Source organism: Branchiostoma lanceolatum, chromosome 7 (genome assembly GCF_035083965.1).
Source record: "Branchiostoma lanceolatum isolate klBraLanc5 chromosome 7, klBraLanc5.hap2, whole genome shotgun sequence".
Taxonomy (NCBI): Eukaryota; Metazoa; Chordata; class Leptocardii; order Amphioxiformes; family Branchiostomatidae; genus Branchiostoma; species Branchiostoma lanceolatum.
The window spans coordinates 3,597,681-3,615,536 of NC_089728.1; the positions used below are offsets into that span (position 1 = coordinate 3,597,681).

Below are 17,856 nucleotides of genomic sequence, written 5' to 3' on the forward strand. Positions count from 1 at the left end.
TAGCGGCCGGCCCGACGGATACGGGCAGGGGGTCATTAACCTCCGCCAGCTAGAGATTGTGTGAACACTGGCTAGGTCAAAGAGCTGAGGAAGAGTGATTCAGTAGACATTTTCAATGAATCCAGTTTTTGTTTTAGTTGGAGAACAGCAAAACTTCTTCTATAATGTAAATTGCCAACTTATATGAAGTTTCATTCTGATAACAGAGTGAGTTGATTAAGAACCAGCGAGCCGATAGATTAACCACTGTTTTATTTCACTTATACATTACATAACATTGAAGGATGTTCTCAGAACAGCCGGATAATGGACATCCACAGAACGGCAAGGAAAGTCATGACTGTGCTCCAAACTCTGACGAAGCTGGCGATGTCGAACTTGTATAAAGGATGCTCACTGTTGTCATGGTGTGTGCCCTGTGTCACTGTTGTTTGGGTCAATATGCTAGCAATTGCAACAGGGTCCAGCGCACTACTCAAATTCCCCTCTCGCAAATGGGCGTTGCCATTTGAAACGGCCGATGCTACATCGTAGAACGGTAAGTAACCGATATGGCATCGACCGGTCGAAATGGCAACGACCGTTTGTGACACGGAAATCTTCTGGCGCCGAACTGTGACCGACCACAAGCTTACCCAAATAGATTAAGTAAAATCTTTTGAAATCACACGTTTCTCACTTGTAAATGTTCTTTTTTCAGTGATAACTCGTCCCACATGAAATGGACTAATGATACTAATATTTACCAGACTTATTATAAGTTGGCAGCTTATTTTGAATCTGTAACATTCATCAGCGTTGCTTAGCTTCGATCTACCCAATGATCTACCATACGCAAGGAAATCACAGATATGTGTGTTGATATCGTAGCCAGCATAATAGTACTGACGATAGCATTTTCTAGGACACTGTGCGATGTCGATGATTTAGGTAACTGAGCCACCATAGGTAAATACATGTACTTGTACCTGCGGCATACTCTCCAAGCAGAGGAGTGGTTCCGGCAGGTTTTTGACTTGTTTTAGGCGTTTTTGTCGGGCTTTCTACCTTGTAATTTTTTTGTATAGCCAACCCACAAAAAATGACAAAGTAGAAACCTGCCGGAACCCCTCCTCTGCTTAGAGAGTAACAATATTCAGACCGTCGTCAAGAATTCATTATCTCCAGGAAGGAGGTTCCCCTCCGACGGGGGTATTGTTTTTGATTGTCATGATACGTGCGTTTGCACATTGAATAACTCATGATCCTTTTGGTGGATTTGTATGAATTTTGGTATATGGGAACTAGTAGTTGAGGTCCCAAGGAAACAAAGCGATTTTGGCCCCCTAGCAGTATTTTCAGGTACTGTAGCATTTGCATGTAGTATGGTATAGTCCATAGACAGTTGGTCCTCCCGACGAGGTTAATGACCTGTTCTATAACTTGTATGTCATGTGCTCTCAGTTCTTGCTCGCTCTCTTTGCGGTTTTGGGCCTTTTCCGTTTGGTTGTACCATTGGTCGACTGTTTGTCACGGGCCTGCGCTGCCGTCAGGTCAGTCAGTGAATGTCTCCTTTGTGACGAGAAACTCTTGCCCGGCATGACTTTGTCCCGTCCCCCCGGGGTGCGTCTTCCCGTGGGGGGTCGTGCAGCAGTTTTGTCATGTTTTTGTGCGGCGTCGTTTGATTTTGATTTGCTACTGGCATACGTGTGCTCGCGGATTGGCTTGGTGGGGGAGGATGACTGCCCTCTGCTGAAGGTTGTATTGCTGGATTTCGGCCGACCTAGGACGGTATTGTTCTCATTTATCACAGTAGCGTTCGATCTCTGTTTCGAATGGCAAGGTGTACACGACTTGGGTCTCGTGAGGCGCGACGGAGACCCTTTCCTGTCGTCCTCCTCCCTCGGCGGCTGCCGCTGGTGGCTGTCGTACCCGTGTTCTTTACAGGTCCCCGTGCAGTATCGTTGACGACAGTGGATACAGGCCCGCCCAGAAGGCACCCTTTTCTGGATGCAGTTCCCCGCACACATCGGTTGCACGCAGTCGGGGTGGCAGGGTTTGCCCTGCCCGGCTTTCGGCTTTGCTAACGCCGCAGAACGGTCCCTACCAGCGCCCGACCTAGACGCCGCGCGGGAAGAGGGACGGCTTTTCTCCATCTCCCACTGTATCGTCTGCAACTGCAGCCGCTCAAACTCCATCAGCCGCTCGATGATGTCCAGGTAGTGTCCCTTGGGTTTGACTCTCACGGCGTCCTTCCAGTTCTTGTTGGACAGCAGGGCCAGTTCCTGCAGGTCCCACTCATTGAACGGTTTAGGCAAGAAGTCCGGAAAAAGGAACACCTCCGACTCGCCCTCTTTGCTATCGTCGCTATCGTAATCGTCAAAGAATCGCTCGATGTCCTCTAGTTCTACACTATCTGGCTTGAGTTGTAGATCTGGGATGTCTTTGGGAATTGTGGTTTCTTCGCTCCGCTGTCTTTCCGTCTCAGAATAGTCTGTGTCGTAGTCGGAGCTGTTGTCGTTACTGGAGGCAACGAGGGACTCTTTTCGCAGAGGTTTGTTGCTGCCGGCTGTAGCTCGGATGGCGAGGTCGGCGATCTGTTCGTTGTAGTCGCCTGGGTAGACCGAGGAGCGGCCGCTGCCCGGGCGGGACGACCATGACGACGACGGCGGACGGAAGGGTCGTCGTCTCCTCGACGCGTAGGGTGAACGGGCAGGGCGTGGCAATCTGGAACACAACGTACAATGAATACCTGAAGGGCGTGAGAGTTGGTAAACATCGTGAAGAAATAAACTATTTTTCCACTAAAAAAATGGACTCCATAATCTTCCCTCAACCGGGACGGGGGGCGATATCAACTTCCCACAACCTTTGACCCATTTCTGACGTCACACGCGCATGCGTAAAGTCACGTATCCAGAGAGATTGGGTCAGATGACTGATCAAGTCAGTCGAAAATTCCGGTGAGTCCAATTTTTTTGGATTGGAGAACAGTTTTTATTTCTGCACAGTTTTATTTCTGAAGAGTTATGGAACGTAATCTAAACCCATCTCACCGAGAGTCATAATGTTCTAATATCTACTAGTGCATCTACTACTACTTCTACTACTACTACTACTACTACAGAATTAACGTCGAAGCAACAGGCATCATTTCAGCCACACCGACAGAGTGCGAACCATTAGCCTCCATAGCAGGCTCTAACCGGCCTTTTTTTGGGGGGGGGGGCTAAATAATACACTTTTTGCTGCCAGCCCGTAACCATCAGCCACCCTGTAACTATCTTGCCGGTGTATTATTTAGCCCCCCAAAAAGGCCGGTTAGAGCCTGCTATGGAGGCTACGAACCATCGCCAAGGTGGAATACCTTTCCGCACACCAGTATACATGTACCTTTCATCGTCACCGGTACCTTTATTCCCACCTGTCATTCCGGCAGGACTTACATTTTTGTAACCTGTAGTTCGACAGGAGGAGGATGTAGAGATTGCTTTATCTCGATCCGCTGCCCAAAATGTCTTCTGAATTGGAGTGAGTGAGTGAGTGAGTGTTGTATGTTGTAGCAATTGTATATTGTTGTACCATAAATATGTAATGATATATGTTGATAGAGTTATTAGGACTCAAATGACTGTGTATCTCTGCTATTTTGTATCTGACCCTTACATCTTCCCTCATGACCTCAATTGAAAGCGGCCTGCGTGCCGATTTGAGCTTATCATGAATAAACAAAGGTTCAAACAAACAAACAATGAGTGAGTAAGTGTGTGTGTGTGTGTGTGTGTGTGTGTGTGTGTGTGTGTGTGTGTGTGCGAGTAATAAGGGCATGGTCAAATTCGTCGTACGACCGTCGTACGATTGCAGACTGAGAGAATGTTCTTGGGATAGTTGTGTACGTGTCGTGCAGAAATCGTACTCTCCAAGCAGAGGAGGGGTTTTGTCTGGTTTTGACATTTTTTTTGTCTCTTTAAAAAAAAAGACAAAGTAGAAAGCCCGACAAAAACGCCTAAAAACACGTCAAAAACCCGCTCCTCTGCTTGGAGTGTACAGAAATCGGCCAAATAAACAGATAAGATAGATAGGTAGATTGCCAGCCGTCAGACGAGAAAACTGTATACATATTTATCGGCTGGTTAACTCCTCTTGTGTGTTTTCCGCATGTCTATTTGGCTGATTTCTACTCTTTCCAGCCACGTCTAGAGCCTGGTAGAGGCTAGCCGAAAAGGCTGTCTTAGATTATTACCTTTCGTAGTTTTAGTCACAGCCTACTCGGAAATCTCACGACATCAAAATAATCGTACGACGACCTACGGCGAATGTGACCACACCTCAATTGTTTTTATAAATTCAATCAAAACTAGATGTTATTTGATGTAACGGTTTGTGTCTGAAAGTTGCCAGCTCGGTAATTCCGGATTGACACTAGCCATGCATCGCCACTCTAGTCTCTACCCCAGATGGCGGAAATCATAAATTCTTAATCATCATTCCAACTGCTGGTTGCATCAGTACCTTAATTTCTTGCTTAATCAAGCAGGTTAAACCCTGCGGCCTTAATCGGAGTCTGTTCGCTTGATAGCTGGCGCAATTCGTGATCACAATAACAATTTCACGCTCTCACGACCCACAGGTATTCCCATAGATCTATTCATAGCTATTTTCTTGTTCTTTTGATATACATACATGCTAGGTGCACCCGACTATGTTTATCAGTGAGCACAAGTAATTTGGTACCTAGCACCAAGTGCGTACACCTGTATTGTATGTCGCTTAGAATCAACTAACTGACGAATCATAGATTGAGAAACATGCACTGAGTTTCGCGATCAAATTTCAGAAAAAACACTTCAATTGCCAATAAAACGATTCGAAAACCTAACGGTGAAAGGGAACTAGCCTCTACCAAGCTCCGCGGATCGCTGGAAAATAGTAGAAATCGGCCAAATAGAGTGAAGTGAGGGTAGTCCGCTATGCAGGTGGTTCGCCTATTGAGCTTCCCTTCATAGCGGACTACCCTTGGCACTACTATTCAGTCTATTTGGCCGATTTCTACTATTTCCCCAGCGATCCGCGGAGCCTGGTAGAGGCTAGAAGGGAACGGGCTTCAGAGAGGGGAAATGAGAAAGAGAGGGTTGGAGCTAGCGCTGGACGACATATGGTCTGACATTCAGTGTAATCCGACGTTGTTTAATAACGTAAACCTTATTGGTGGCAAGAGCGGTCTTGTGGTTAGGGTTGTTGACTTAAGATCTAAAGGTTCTGGGTTCTAATCCTTATCAGGAATTTCTATACCTCCCTTAGAAAGTATACTTTACACCCATATTCTCAATAGATTCGAAAATGAGTACCTAGCTTGGGTTTGTGACTTTCACGGGTCCATCCTGATGTGAGTGGATCAAACCTTACAGTCCGGTCTTTTCAAGCTTGTACATGTACTTTACATAACTGGTTTTCCGTATACGTATTACACCGTTATAGCATACAGTCTTGTAGAAGTTCAGAAGCTAGTGCATTGTATTCAAACATAGCCTATATCAAAAACAAAAAGACCGCGACGCCTAAGACCTTCCCGTACTACTGTATGATTTCTAATGTACGTTATGAGATAACCGCGCTTACCGGTTACTTTTCTCCTGCGTCTGGAAGGGAGGCGACACCACCATCATGGCGTCGTGGACGTGATCGAAGGCGTCGGGCACCACCTCGGGTCTGTTCGGCGTCGGCGTTCGGAAGGCCCGCATGCTAAGGCTGGAGGGTGTCGGTGGCCTGGCCAGGCGGTGTTGGTCTGCACCTCGGGAACTCTGTCGTTCAATTAGAGACAGACAATCAGCTATGAGCTACACAGTCAGTAAAACATGTCATTCTCAGTAGTGTAATGTATGATCAGCTAACGCTCATTTCACAACCCAGCGAACATGCACGGATGTCAACCATACAAACGGCTTCAGCGTGACTGTTTTCTCGAAAAAGCTTCTATCAAAAAACAGGGCCTCACCGTAAATTTGTCATTTCCGTTGTGTACACATACAAGTTAACTTTGGACTCAAATCTACCTGGATACTGTCAAACTTAGTACATAATCTCTTGGAGAGCCAACGATTTATAATAACGAAGATTTAGCTGGATAGCAGTGGTGTTATGGCGGTCCACAAGAAAATTAGATCACCCCAAACGACGTCGTGAATTTGAATGAGGTCGTTGCTCTTCCTCCATCATTCGGTCGATATTTATGACGGATACATTGTAGTCTCCAAGCAGACCCAACGGTTGCAAAGACCGTATCCAACTGGCAGAAGAAGTTTTTATAGCAACCCGACGGTGCCTGACAACTTCCCTGGCTGACTGGAGCTTCTCTGGCTAGCTTGTTCGATTTTAGCACCATGGAGATCTGCTTGGAGATTAGATACATAGGACAAACGGGGATGTCCCTAATCTTTTGGCAGCAACCTCACAGTTGAGCTCCTGGTTCCAATTAGTTGCTATCTGGGAAACTCCAGTTCGATCCTGGGCAGGACAATTCGGTTGGGGCTGCACCCGTCTTTCGGAAGGGACGTAAAATGGGCGTCCCGTGTTTGAGGTGTCTCGATCACGTTAAACGGGGAAGGGCTAGCAACCCCTGCCTGTAAAATATACCCTGCTGCTAGAAACTTGCTGCCCTTTGTGCCACTAAGTATACTACAAAGGTCTGAACGAGCATAGGACAGACTCAACTGAGCCGACTACGAATACCTAATATTGTTGTAGCTTCATTTAAAAGATGGACTTAAGCGGGAGAGTTCGAAGGGAAAGTTTATGTTACGTTTATTTACTCAAGGTAAACTTTCACTACCACCGGTCGATATCAGTATTGAGCGTACACGGGAGATCAAAGAATGTTATGTAACTAGAACAACATGGGTGTAAACATAACGTTAAAAAAACATTGTGGTCACATTTTCCATCGTTTAACCATCGCCTTGTGGTGGATCTGTTCATTCACCAAACTTGTAGTATTAGTTGATCGCACAACTCAGCACGGAAAATGTTTAACACAACTCAGCACGGAAAATGTTTAAATTAGTTGGACGACCACATGACGAAACGTTGTACAGTTACTTTCGGCTGTGCTGCAAAAGCCTGCTTGAAAATTACTACGACATTAAAAATGTACTAAGGCCTACGACGAACGTGACCGCGCAATAACATAACTAACTTAGAAGACAAAACTCGGATTTTCAATGAATTGCGTTTGTACGCTATCATCCGCATGTGCTGTAATTAGTATGATTACACATGATCACACATGGTTGAATTGTCGTACCTTTCTGCTGCCAGTATTGCCCATCTCTCCCCACGATACAACCGTACCGTTTGTCTACTTCTGTCACACACACTATGAATGAATTATATATGAAAGGTACTTTATTCCCCATTGTGGCGGACACAAAATCCATCATAGAGGGCGTTCTACTCCCCTGAACTCCCGAAGTGTGCTTGGCAGCGGCCAGCCATTTACAAAAGCGTATCAATTGTTAATGTATCAATTTAGAATGTTGACAAGGCCCGGCAAACACAATTTAATGGAGAAGAAAGACCCTCACCTTAATGCACTGAAGACGAATTTATTCCAAACTGTCAGTGGGCGATGTGCTTGTCGAAGAGAAGTCTTAACTGATAATGTTAGGCATAGTATAAAGGGTTGATAAAGTGAGGGATTTACCCCAGTAAGTACAAGTACAGTATATATAGCCTGGATGCCAGACTGTTCTCAGGGCCCACACACGCCAGTTGTTCGGCTCCAGGGCCATCAAGCCGCAAGGAAATTTTACTACAGCCCCCCTGAGTTAGGCTCGGGAGAAGGGGGACTGTGGAAAATTTCCTTGGGGCATTTAGGCCCAAGAGCCAATGAGCTGGCCTGTGTAGCCCCTCTTTCAACAGTCTGGCACCCAGGCTACAGTAGCCTTTACTCTAATGACACTCCTCTTAAGTCCCACAGGGAAATGACACTGTAGACCAAGGACGTTGAATCCCATGGGGATGCCGTGACTTGTAACGTTGGCAATCTATCTTTTGGGGACCTCTGGCTCCCCCTGCACTACATGATCACCAATGACAGGAAAGAAGAAACTGGGAGGACTTTACGTAACCACAACCATCTTTCACTGCCGAAATGTAGAACTGAGAGACTTAAGAGATCTTTTCTGTACCAAGCGACGCTGCTGCATAACAAATCTCTCTAAACCTCATTATGTCGAATACCTTCATATAGCTATAGATTACAAGCACTCGTATTATTTCTGTATTTTAATGACTCATATAATACGTATCTTAGCACTTGTTATTGTATGTTTGATCTCTGTGATTTTTAAATAAGTACTTTCCACTTGAAAATTATGAATATTTAAATTAATTTGTGTGAATTAGCTGTAATTCAGACTTGTATTCAATGTCTGCAAATGCTAATAAAGACCTTTTGACTTTTGACCTGACTTTGAATATGACGAGTGACTACATGCTCAATTAAGTACAAAGCGAAGTTCATGTCATTAGTTGCTAACTATGAGACCCCGGTTTAATCCCGGGTAGGGTATCCCGGTTGGGGATTCACCCGTCTTTAGGAAGGGGCGTAAAATGGGGGTCCGATGGTGTTCGAGGAGGTGCCTCGAGGACATTGAAGGGGACTGGTTAGCAACGCCTCCCTGTAAAAATGTACCCTGCTATTGAAACAACAAGGATACCTGCTGCCCTACATGCCTCTGGGAACTACAAGGGTCCAAACAAACTAACAAACGAACGAACGAACGAACTTATTTTGTGCATTGGTATTATGCTAGGGTCACATTTCCAAACCGGGGCCTGGCCGGGCAGTTTACAGAAACGAAAAATGTGATATAAAAGACCACAAAACGTCAAAAAAACTAATCATGGGCATAATTTGTGCATATTTCTTGTCATACACTTTCATTTTTCGTTCCCGCAAAGAGCCCGGCCGGGCCCCGGTTTGGAAATGTGACCGTAGCGTTACGCGGGGGGGGGGGGGGCGTTGTCTTGATCCTATGACATCTCACGTCCTTGCCTTTCATCCATAACAGGTACTCCATTGTAATCGGAGCTTGCAAAACAGTGCGGAACAATTGTAAAATCTATAGAACCTCTTGCCAGAAGTGGTTTCTAAACAAAATCGCCAAACACGCCCACGGTTGAAGGATTCATCGATCGGTTCTCGTCTCAACAACAAAGCATACCGGGCTGGTGTGCAGGCGCAGAGTACTGGGTATTTGCCCAACTCCGCTTTCATCTCGGTTTACATACCGTTTAATCACATTTTAGAGGCAACGTTGTGAGGTAGGAATGTGTTGTAAATCGGTTTTTAAATAGGTGTTTGGTGCTGGTTATCTGGTCAAACAAAGACAGCCGTGTCTAAACCGGCCGCCAGAGAGCTCTCATTGACCGCAGGCTGTCACGAGACTGAACGTGACCGTGGCGACTTTGCGGATGTGGTATATTTATCAAAATGTTAGATCCAGACCACAGAACGTACGACTGGTGCTCATATAGCTAGAACACGAGATATCGAACACGGAAGTCCTGCTACAGTACCATGGAAAGCCACTAGGGGTCCAAATCTAGAATTGTTTCTTCATTTTGATAACACCTACTAACAAACCAAATATCATTGCAAGATCCGTCCAGAACATCTCGAGTTATACTTTTCAGAGTAACAGACAGACACACGCACCCAAAAATATGACCTTCCTTGACGAAGATGATCAATTTGTTCCAATGTATCCGTTGATGAGGTTGAATAGATAGATATTGGAAGATGCTCAAATAGTAAAGTTGACCGTCCACAATCACACGGATTAAAGCTGCATTTAATACAGATAAGAATGGCCAGACTCTTGGAAATGTTCACTGTCACATTCCAGTGTTGTTTAGTCCACAGGATATCTGGTAATGTTTTACCCGAAACATACAGATCCGTTGGTCTCGAAAATTCTCAGTCATGGACTTTGCGTCCTTCACTACAAGCGTGACAACAATAATGGCGAAGAAAAATGTTATGGGAAAAATCAGAGGACCACTTGAAGATTCTTCTTGACTTCTGAATGGTCGAAGGTTTTGAGTTTCTCGGGCATATCCCCGTGGGAATATTTTGTAGCTGTGTACAATTCATCAATTTGGGGCTTTTTCAGAAAACACTCGCACAGTTGGGAGATTCCTGCCTTCTCCCTACATGTCGTGTAAGAACGAGTACTTGAAGGTGACGTCTAAGAAGCTAGACGGTGAGGTTGTAGGTGACTCACCTGTTTTCCATGCCGGCTCCTGCCGCCTATGCTCAGCTGCACCTCCCGGACCTGCTCCGTCAGTCTCCGTAAGGTTTCCTGTCCGGGAAGAGGCAAGCGGTAGTACCAAAAACGGACCGGCGAACTTGGCCGTGTGTTCTGGGTCTTCAACATTCTAAACATCTGCATGGTCTGACGGTCTAACTTCCCTTCTAAATCACAGCATCGTCAAGCGTTAGCCGGGAAACAGCTGGTCAGTTCCATGATCACACCCCTTAGAATGAAGTTGTTCTACCCCAAACCCGATACACTCAAGGTGACGCCCGTGTATGTACTCGCGCGTTTTCGTAGTTAGTCTAATAATGTATATACTGTAAACGACAAAGGATTGTTTTCCCATACCCGACGCCAGTGCTTAACACACACTTTTAGAAGCAGTGGAGGGAAACGCCGGCTGAACCAATACCATAGCCGCACGCCCTCTCTGATTGCCGCGTTACCGTAAATGTTGCCTGGAAATTACATGGAGGAACATGACGCCTCCGTGTTTCTGCCTGAGTGTGGGTGAAGCACGGACGCCTGGGGGTAACGGCGCGGATGTATTGGAGGACAAACATTCATTTTAGACATTGGCACTAAGCAAATATGTCAAATATAGGGCAGGTAATAAACATGTTAGACTCACCTGGGTGATCTTATACAGGGAAGGGTCTGAAAGGCAAGCACAAAAGGTGTAATCAGTATATATACATATATATAAATTTACAATTGTTACAAGACTAAATATTAACACAAGTGGCACCATATTTAGGAGCAGTGTATCATTGTATCATTGTACAAGAAAGTGTATGACTCTCATAAATTGATCGCAGTTGTCCACAACCTATTGTTAACCCTCGCAAAACAATGATGGTCACCAGGGTTAGCAACGATTGGTTCAATGTTCAGAAATGTTGATTTACTATGAAACAGGTGGCAGGGTGGTTTTGTGGTTAGGGTCGTTGACTCTGAAGGCTCTGGGTTCGAATCCCTAGCAGGCCCCCGATGGTGTGCCCACTCTAGTGAAAATGAGTACCTAGCTTCGGTTAGGGACGTCCTCTCAGATGGGAGGCCCCGTGTTTGAGGAGAGCCACGCCTCAGGCACGTAAAAGAACCCGCCGCGCTTATCAAAAAGAGTAGGGCTCCTTCTCGGTATGAGGGAGCAAACCTTACAGTCTTACGCAGTTTGTACCCACTGTATAAAACTGGTGTGTTACGCCTAAATGTGGTTTACCGGGTGTGCAATACAAAAAAAAAGAAGAAGAATCGACAAACGGACGGAACGTCCCGGTTACCCCTTCGTTATCCTGTGAAGTCCAAGGACAGTATCATAGTGTCATTGGAAGCACTAACTGACAATGCCTTCGAGAGGTCCTATTTCTAAAGCCGGTTTAGTTTTTCGGATAAATTTACCCCAGCCGAGTGCTGCATTATGCTACTATGTCTGGGTTCAGTGAAAATTTATAACGACTCAGGTAAGTGCGTGTTCTCTGGACCGAGGGGCTATTGTTCCAAAATTCCGAAGTGGTCATGGTTTGAGCTTAGCCTCCCTTGCAGGCCTTCTAGGACCGTCGGCGTTTGATTTGGGGGTGGGGGCAGGGGAGCTCTGATTCACGATTTTCAACATATGATATGGGCCAGGTTCCTATCCCAGGCAGATCGTTTCTGCCCTTATGGAAGGCCTGCTATCAGGCTAGTATGAGCTGTACTTTCGGGCGTGAAATTTGAAAAGTCTCCCGTGCATACCTAATTAACTAACCTTACGCAAATGTCGCTGTCACAAAGGGTATCAAGAACATTCCTTCTTTGTTGTGGGTAATCATATTTTATGGCAGGCAAATTGCACGCTACACAACGCTTAACCTACTAAGATCTATATTTTAATAAGGTGACGCGAGGTCAACCAAAGGCCTCTCTCTCCTGAATACTGTATGATTCATAAAGGATCATAAAGATGCCAACATACGTTTGCATCCATACTAAACCCTTTGTCATCTGATATGTTCTACAACGTTCCTATCGAAACAGATTGATGTAGTGTTGATATAGCTAAATGATCATTGACCCGCTTCGCCTTAGGTTTCTTTTGATATCGACGTTACACAAATATCCTTTGAAAAGTTTTGTTGGTGTATATATGTCACTGGCCCAGTGAAATAAGTCGTGTGATCGTCGTACGATTGCAAGCTGACAGCATTCTGGGGATAGTCGTGTTTGTGCCCTACAAAATTTAGCTAGCTAAATACGGAAAAGGCTGCCTTGGATCCTTGTCGGCGGTTGGTTCTGTCACAGCCTGCTTGGAAATCCTTCGACATCAAAATCGTACGACGGCATATGAGTTGTTGTTTTTTTACTTCGGTTTTTGACAGACAAGGACGACGTGGCACTGCACTCAAGTTTTTATAACTTATATTAACAGTGCCACATACAGATGACAACATACCCAATTTTTATACACCTGGGCGAAGTGAGGAAAGTCGTGGAAAGTGCCTTTCCCAAAGGCACAACATCGGTGGCGTAAGGGGGATTCGAACTCGGGACCTCGAGCTAAATACGGAAAATTCTTGGCCCAACACCCTGCCGTTACGCCACTCGACCTCACATATGAGTTATTGTGTTTGTATATCTTAGTTAGGAATCGTGCATGCGTCATTTATGGGGGCTGTTGCAGTATATTGCCAACAGCAGTAAATAAGTGTAACAAAGGAGGGGATATGTCTTGTTGACAAAGTCCACATACCAAATCCGTCGTCGTCCGAGTCCAGATCAAGGGGTGACGTCTTTCTCGTCCACGCCTGCCACGACAAGGTGTTCTGAAATAAACACAGCGCCATTTACAATATAGAAAAGACTAGTTACAAAGTGTGTGTGCAAATGTTATGACATTACTGCTATCGGTTACTAGGAAAAGGGTTATCGGCGACGGGATTTTTTGAGGGACCGTCGATCAGTTCATTGGTTACTTTGGTATTTGCGCCAAGGACGTTCTTTGAAACACACACAAAATGTACTGTATGTACTAAAGTAAGGCAAACTGATCGGCGCTTTCAGTAAATAGAAGGCCAGAAAGCCAATTTTCCACTTGGAAATTCTAAACGCTGTAGAAGATTGCCTGCGTAATCAACTTATTTAACAATCAGAGCGGAATATATGCTCCGGGGTTCGCTGTTCCCACACAGAGGCAAGCCCCCTGGCCGTCACACATTAGTCTCTACCAGACTAACTACGCCGGCTACAGGGAGAATATTTTGTAGGATCAGCCGATGTTCATTGGTCACCGATCCCTGTTGGATATGATAGGGTAGATTTTCAGGCGAAAGATAGATATGCGCGACTCTGTGTCTATTTTAAAATCGGGCAACCTTCTGGCGATCAACAAATACGGCCAAAATTGGTCGATCGACTGTGTGGCAGGGGCTTAACGGGTAAGACAGCAGAGATCTTATACGTTCAAGACATATAGTAACAGACGACGCAATTGCAGTGTTCGAGTTTCACTGATAATATCTTGGCACAATTATTTAGTAACCCGATGCACACAGCCATATACCTCTGTGTGTTTAGGTACACCACACTTAAGAGGGGGACTTAGGCCTTGCTTTCAGGTTCTTATTTACTTGCCACAAGACTACCTTCCTGGCTGGCTGGTTGATATCATGTATGAGAAATTGGCCCCAATGGGGTGAATGAGAATCATATTTTCCCAATAGAGTCCAGTACTACAGTAGTTCCGCCGACCTCAGCTAACCCGGCCAAATTCCACATCATATTTTAGCCAAATTTTCTACAAGGATTTATTCAGCACAGAAATGAGTCATATTTGAGACTAGGCATTTTTGTGTTATCATCCGTTGGTTGTAGTAAGAACTGTAAAATATTAGAACCAACTGATGAATGAAACACACCGCCCACCTACTGAACCTACATGTAAAACACCTGTTCTACTACCAAAGATACTAGAACAAGGAGGGAGGGGTTCTCGGAAGGATCAATTTGGCACAATTAAAGAGTCTTTGACGATAATCGTACCGGACGGACAGGTTTTGACATAACTGTCTGCGTCTGACGTCTCCCGGAGCTACGTCCTGCTAACTAACATTCTCCAGACCCATACAGGTATAGATAGCCTATATGCTAGACTGTTTCAATTTTACCATAGGCACCCCCCCCCCCCTGAGTTACACCTTGAAACACATTTTCTGAAGCTCCAAGCGGGCTGTGGTGAAATTTCCTTGGAGGCATGTTGGCCCTAGAGCCGAGGAGCTGTCCTGTGTAGACCCCGGGAAACAGTCTGGAAACCCAGGCTAGTACAGGTGCCGTACCTGGTCCAGGTCCCACGTAGGCCGTGCCGTCTGCCGGGCAGCCCGCTGCTCCAGCCGGGCGGGAGGCTTCCAGTCCGCCGCCGCCGACTTCGGTCTCTTGACGTGCCTGTAAACAGAATTGGGAAGGGACATTTTCACGACTGCCGTGTGAAATCCCCACAAAGCTCATCGTGACCTTTAGGGCTCAATAGAAAGAGAATAGCACGAGAGACAAATGGATAATGAATGGGGAGAACATATCGCGATATATATAAATCATTTACGCACCCCTGGAAGCCTTTCTTGTTGGCCCTCGGATGAGGGGCCGGCCAGTTTTGACTGTAAACTGTGGTCAGCAGGTCAGTCGACTCCGGCCACTGTGTGTCCACCGCCATTTTCGACTAGCGGCGAGGCTCAGGTGTCGGCATGTAGAATGGATTCCGCCGGTGTGAATGCGCCCGCCTACAATAGGAAGGTGTTGTCAGTAACCAAGCACCCGACACAAAGGTCATGTTGGCTCAGTCAGTCAACAGTTGCCGGGCGGTTTGCGTCCTCCCTCTTGATTGGTCCTTCGGGACAGAATGCCTCAAGCACGGGCGTCCTAACGAGCTGTAAGCGTTTGTTGAAGAAGCTGTGACCCATACGAAGCGTTAAAAACATCCTTATAGCCCGTTATCTAGCCTTTCTGTTGCTATCTAAATCAGAAATCTATCGAAACCACCACAAACAAGTCTGTGGTAAACCACCTGTTCGCTCCCACAGTTCCCCAATGGTAACTATGCCGCCTTGTCGCAAGAACGTGCTGCTAGAAAAAAACTAATCGACTTGAAGTTCAAGAGGTACAGGCTAAGGAAAACATTGGGACAATGTCGACTCTATTATGAGGCTTAAACACAATGCTACTGTAGTTGCAAAAATAAACACGGCCAAACCCACCTGTTAAGATAACAATCGTGCTTACCGAGTCCCAAAAAACCTAATGACACACGCGGTAGAGCCTCCTTAATACTGAGTGGGGCTCATTATCGTGTTTATCTTGTGAAGTTGCGTGAAAGATGATCCGGGTCTTGCTCCAGGCGATAACGCACTCAAATGAATTGGGATTTAATCCTATAACCAAAGGCAGCATTCCGTTACCATGGATTACGCAAGGAAATATTGGACAGCTTTTGTTGCCCCTGACAACAGGCTACTGTAATATATTATCAGTGCTCGTTTTTTGGATGGTTGGATTTGTGAACATTGTAGCTCTGCATTGTAGCTCTACAAGAGATTTTCGCAATTTCCTCGTCTCTTTGTGCTTATTGAACAAGTGATTGAATTTTCGGGGTAAATCTTAATCTTTTTTTGTTGCAACTACGACATTTAGTTTTACTTTATCAGTGCTTGTTTTCTGGATGGTTGGATTTGTGAACATTCTAGCTTTTAATTGTTGAAAGATTTTTGTCTTTTCTTGTCAGGAATGGGCTTATGGAACTGGTGATTGTATTTTCGGGGAAATCTTTATCTTTTTTTTGCAATTAAGACTTTTATTTGCTCATTTTGCATTTTTTTGGGTAAAATTTACAGTATGGTCGCAAAAATGTTTTGGAAAAGGACGAAAATTGATGTGCGCACGGATCTCACCCAAATACTAGTTAGCAAGTCAGTGTGGCCTAATATAAATTTATTTAGTCATAAAGTCATATGCCTGATGACTATTGTCACTACATGGTAGTTTTGTAGCCATACATGGTTCCAGAGGTAAGGTAGCAGTATGGAACTTTCCCATTCATTCAATCACAAATACATGTAGAACAAGACTGAAGTCATTGAAGCTTACACATTCTGGTCAATGACAAAAAGAGGGGATGCTTTCTGAAACATCTAATATAATTATAAAACATATCCAGCTACCAGCACAACTTTTGCATTGTGTCAAGGCATTGATGACTGAAATACATATATCTTTTACACTACCAGTGTTCACAACCCTTAACTAGAGTTAAGTATTTGTGCTACATATACTTCAGGTTTGCTATGTTAGTTTAGCAATTGCGGCATCTTTTTATAAATATGAATTGGCATTGAATTTTCCTTTTTATTTGAGTTGAATGTGTGATATCATAGTTATGTGCCGATTTGTTAAAAATAGAGAGAACGCTAGCGACCAAAAAACACCCTTCCTAATGAAATGGTATGGCTACCCTGCGACGTCACAAAATCAAGATGGCGGCCACCACACATGCCAACGGATCCAACAAAGGTTTTGCTATGCAAACCTGTAATTTTCTGAGATGTAGTAAATGAAAAACAAGATCACAACTCTAAATAATCATATTCTGCATTTATTCATTATCCAGCAGGCAAAGCAATGTGAGCTGTTCACACGCAAAACTTCCATGATGTCATAGCGGAATCTTATATCTGTTGTACAGTTCTGTCTGTAATTTATATCATAGCAAATACATATCACAGCAAGGCATTTCCTATGTAAGAACAGTTTCCTATGTTACAACATAGCTATCTTGGTGTATATGGAAGAGGAAATGCTCTTTTACACAAAATTTGTACAAATATTGAAATAAACTTTTATACAAGGATGGACCAGAAAGGCTTATGGAGAAAGGTTTTGTGGAAACAATTTGCTCTAGGAGTTTAACAGAGAAGGTTTGGAGAAGAAGGTTCACATAAAAAAGAAAGGAATTCCAAAAAATAAAGCATGCCAATCCTCATCCATTCACGGTTCCACCAAAAACATATTGTAGTACACAGCAAAATTTGCTCAAAAGACATTCTGTGCAAAAAAATCATTATGAATTTCCCACTTGTTAAAGCAAAGGTAGTAAAGACTTCTAATCCACCACTAAGTACCCAATGTTATCAATTGTCACCTCTATTTCAAAGCATATGTTGCAGCATCATTGAAGGGTAGTTGATTTGCTGGATAAGTTTTGTAACTTGTTAATTTTGTTACAAAACTTCTCCAGTTCCTTGAGTAACTTTTGTATATTGTGTACACATTGCAGCACCTCATTTCAAATCTGAGAGCAGCTCTTGCTAGTAGTGGCTACCAACATTCTAATTATACTAGACTAGTGGCAAGACATCCTTGTAAGTTGTACCAATGTTCTCGAGACAGTTATAACTTCCAGAGTATTACCAGTTGAACATTACTGATGTTTTGTATCAGCCTGAAATAGACCGAAGAAACACACAAATCTTACAGAATTCATACAGGTTTTACGGAATACAAACAATCCTTACTGTTGGTGAAACTTGTATGAATTCCT

The 17,856-nt window shown here is 44.5% G+C and overlaps 1 protein-coding gene across 1 annotated transcript; it reads right to left on the reverse strand.

Moving 5' to 3' along the window:
- Window positions 1-1,399: 1,399 nt before the first annotated feature.
- Window positions 1,400-15,089, reverse strand: LOC136438596 (uncharacterized). The gene is made up of 7 exons (XM_066433468.1): window positions 14,873-15,089; window positions 14,606-14,711; window positions 13,024-13,096; window positions 10,930-10,955; window positions 10,266-10,343; window positions 5,599-5,780; window positions 1,400-2,706 (listed from the first exon to the last, which is right to left on the reverse strand). The coding sequence occupies exons 1-7, from the start codon at window positions 14,977-14,979 to the stop codon at window positions 1,440-1,442; spliced, it is 1,839 nt and encodes a 612-aa protein (XP_066289565.1). The 5' UTR covers window positions 14,980-15,089; the 3' UTR covers window positions 1,400-1,439.
- Between the last annotated feature and the right edge of the window lie 2,767 nt (window positions 15,090-17,856).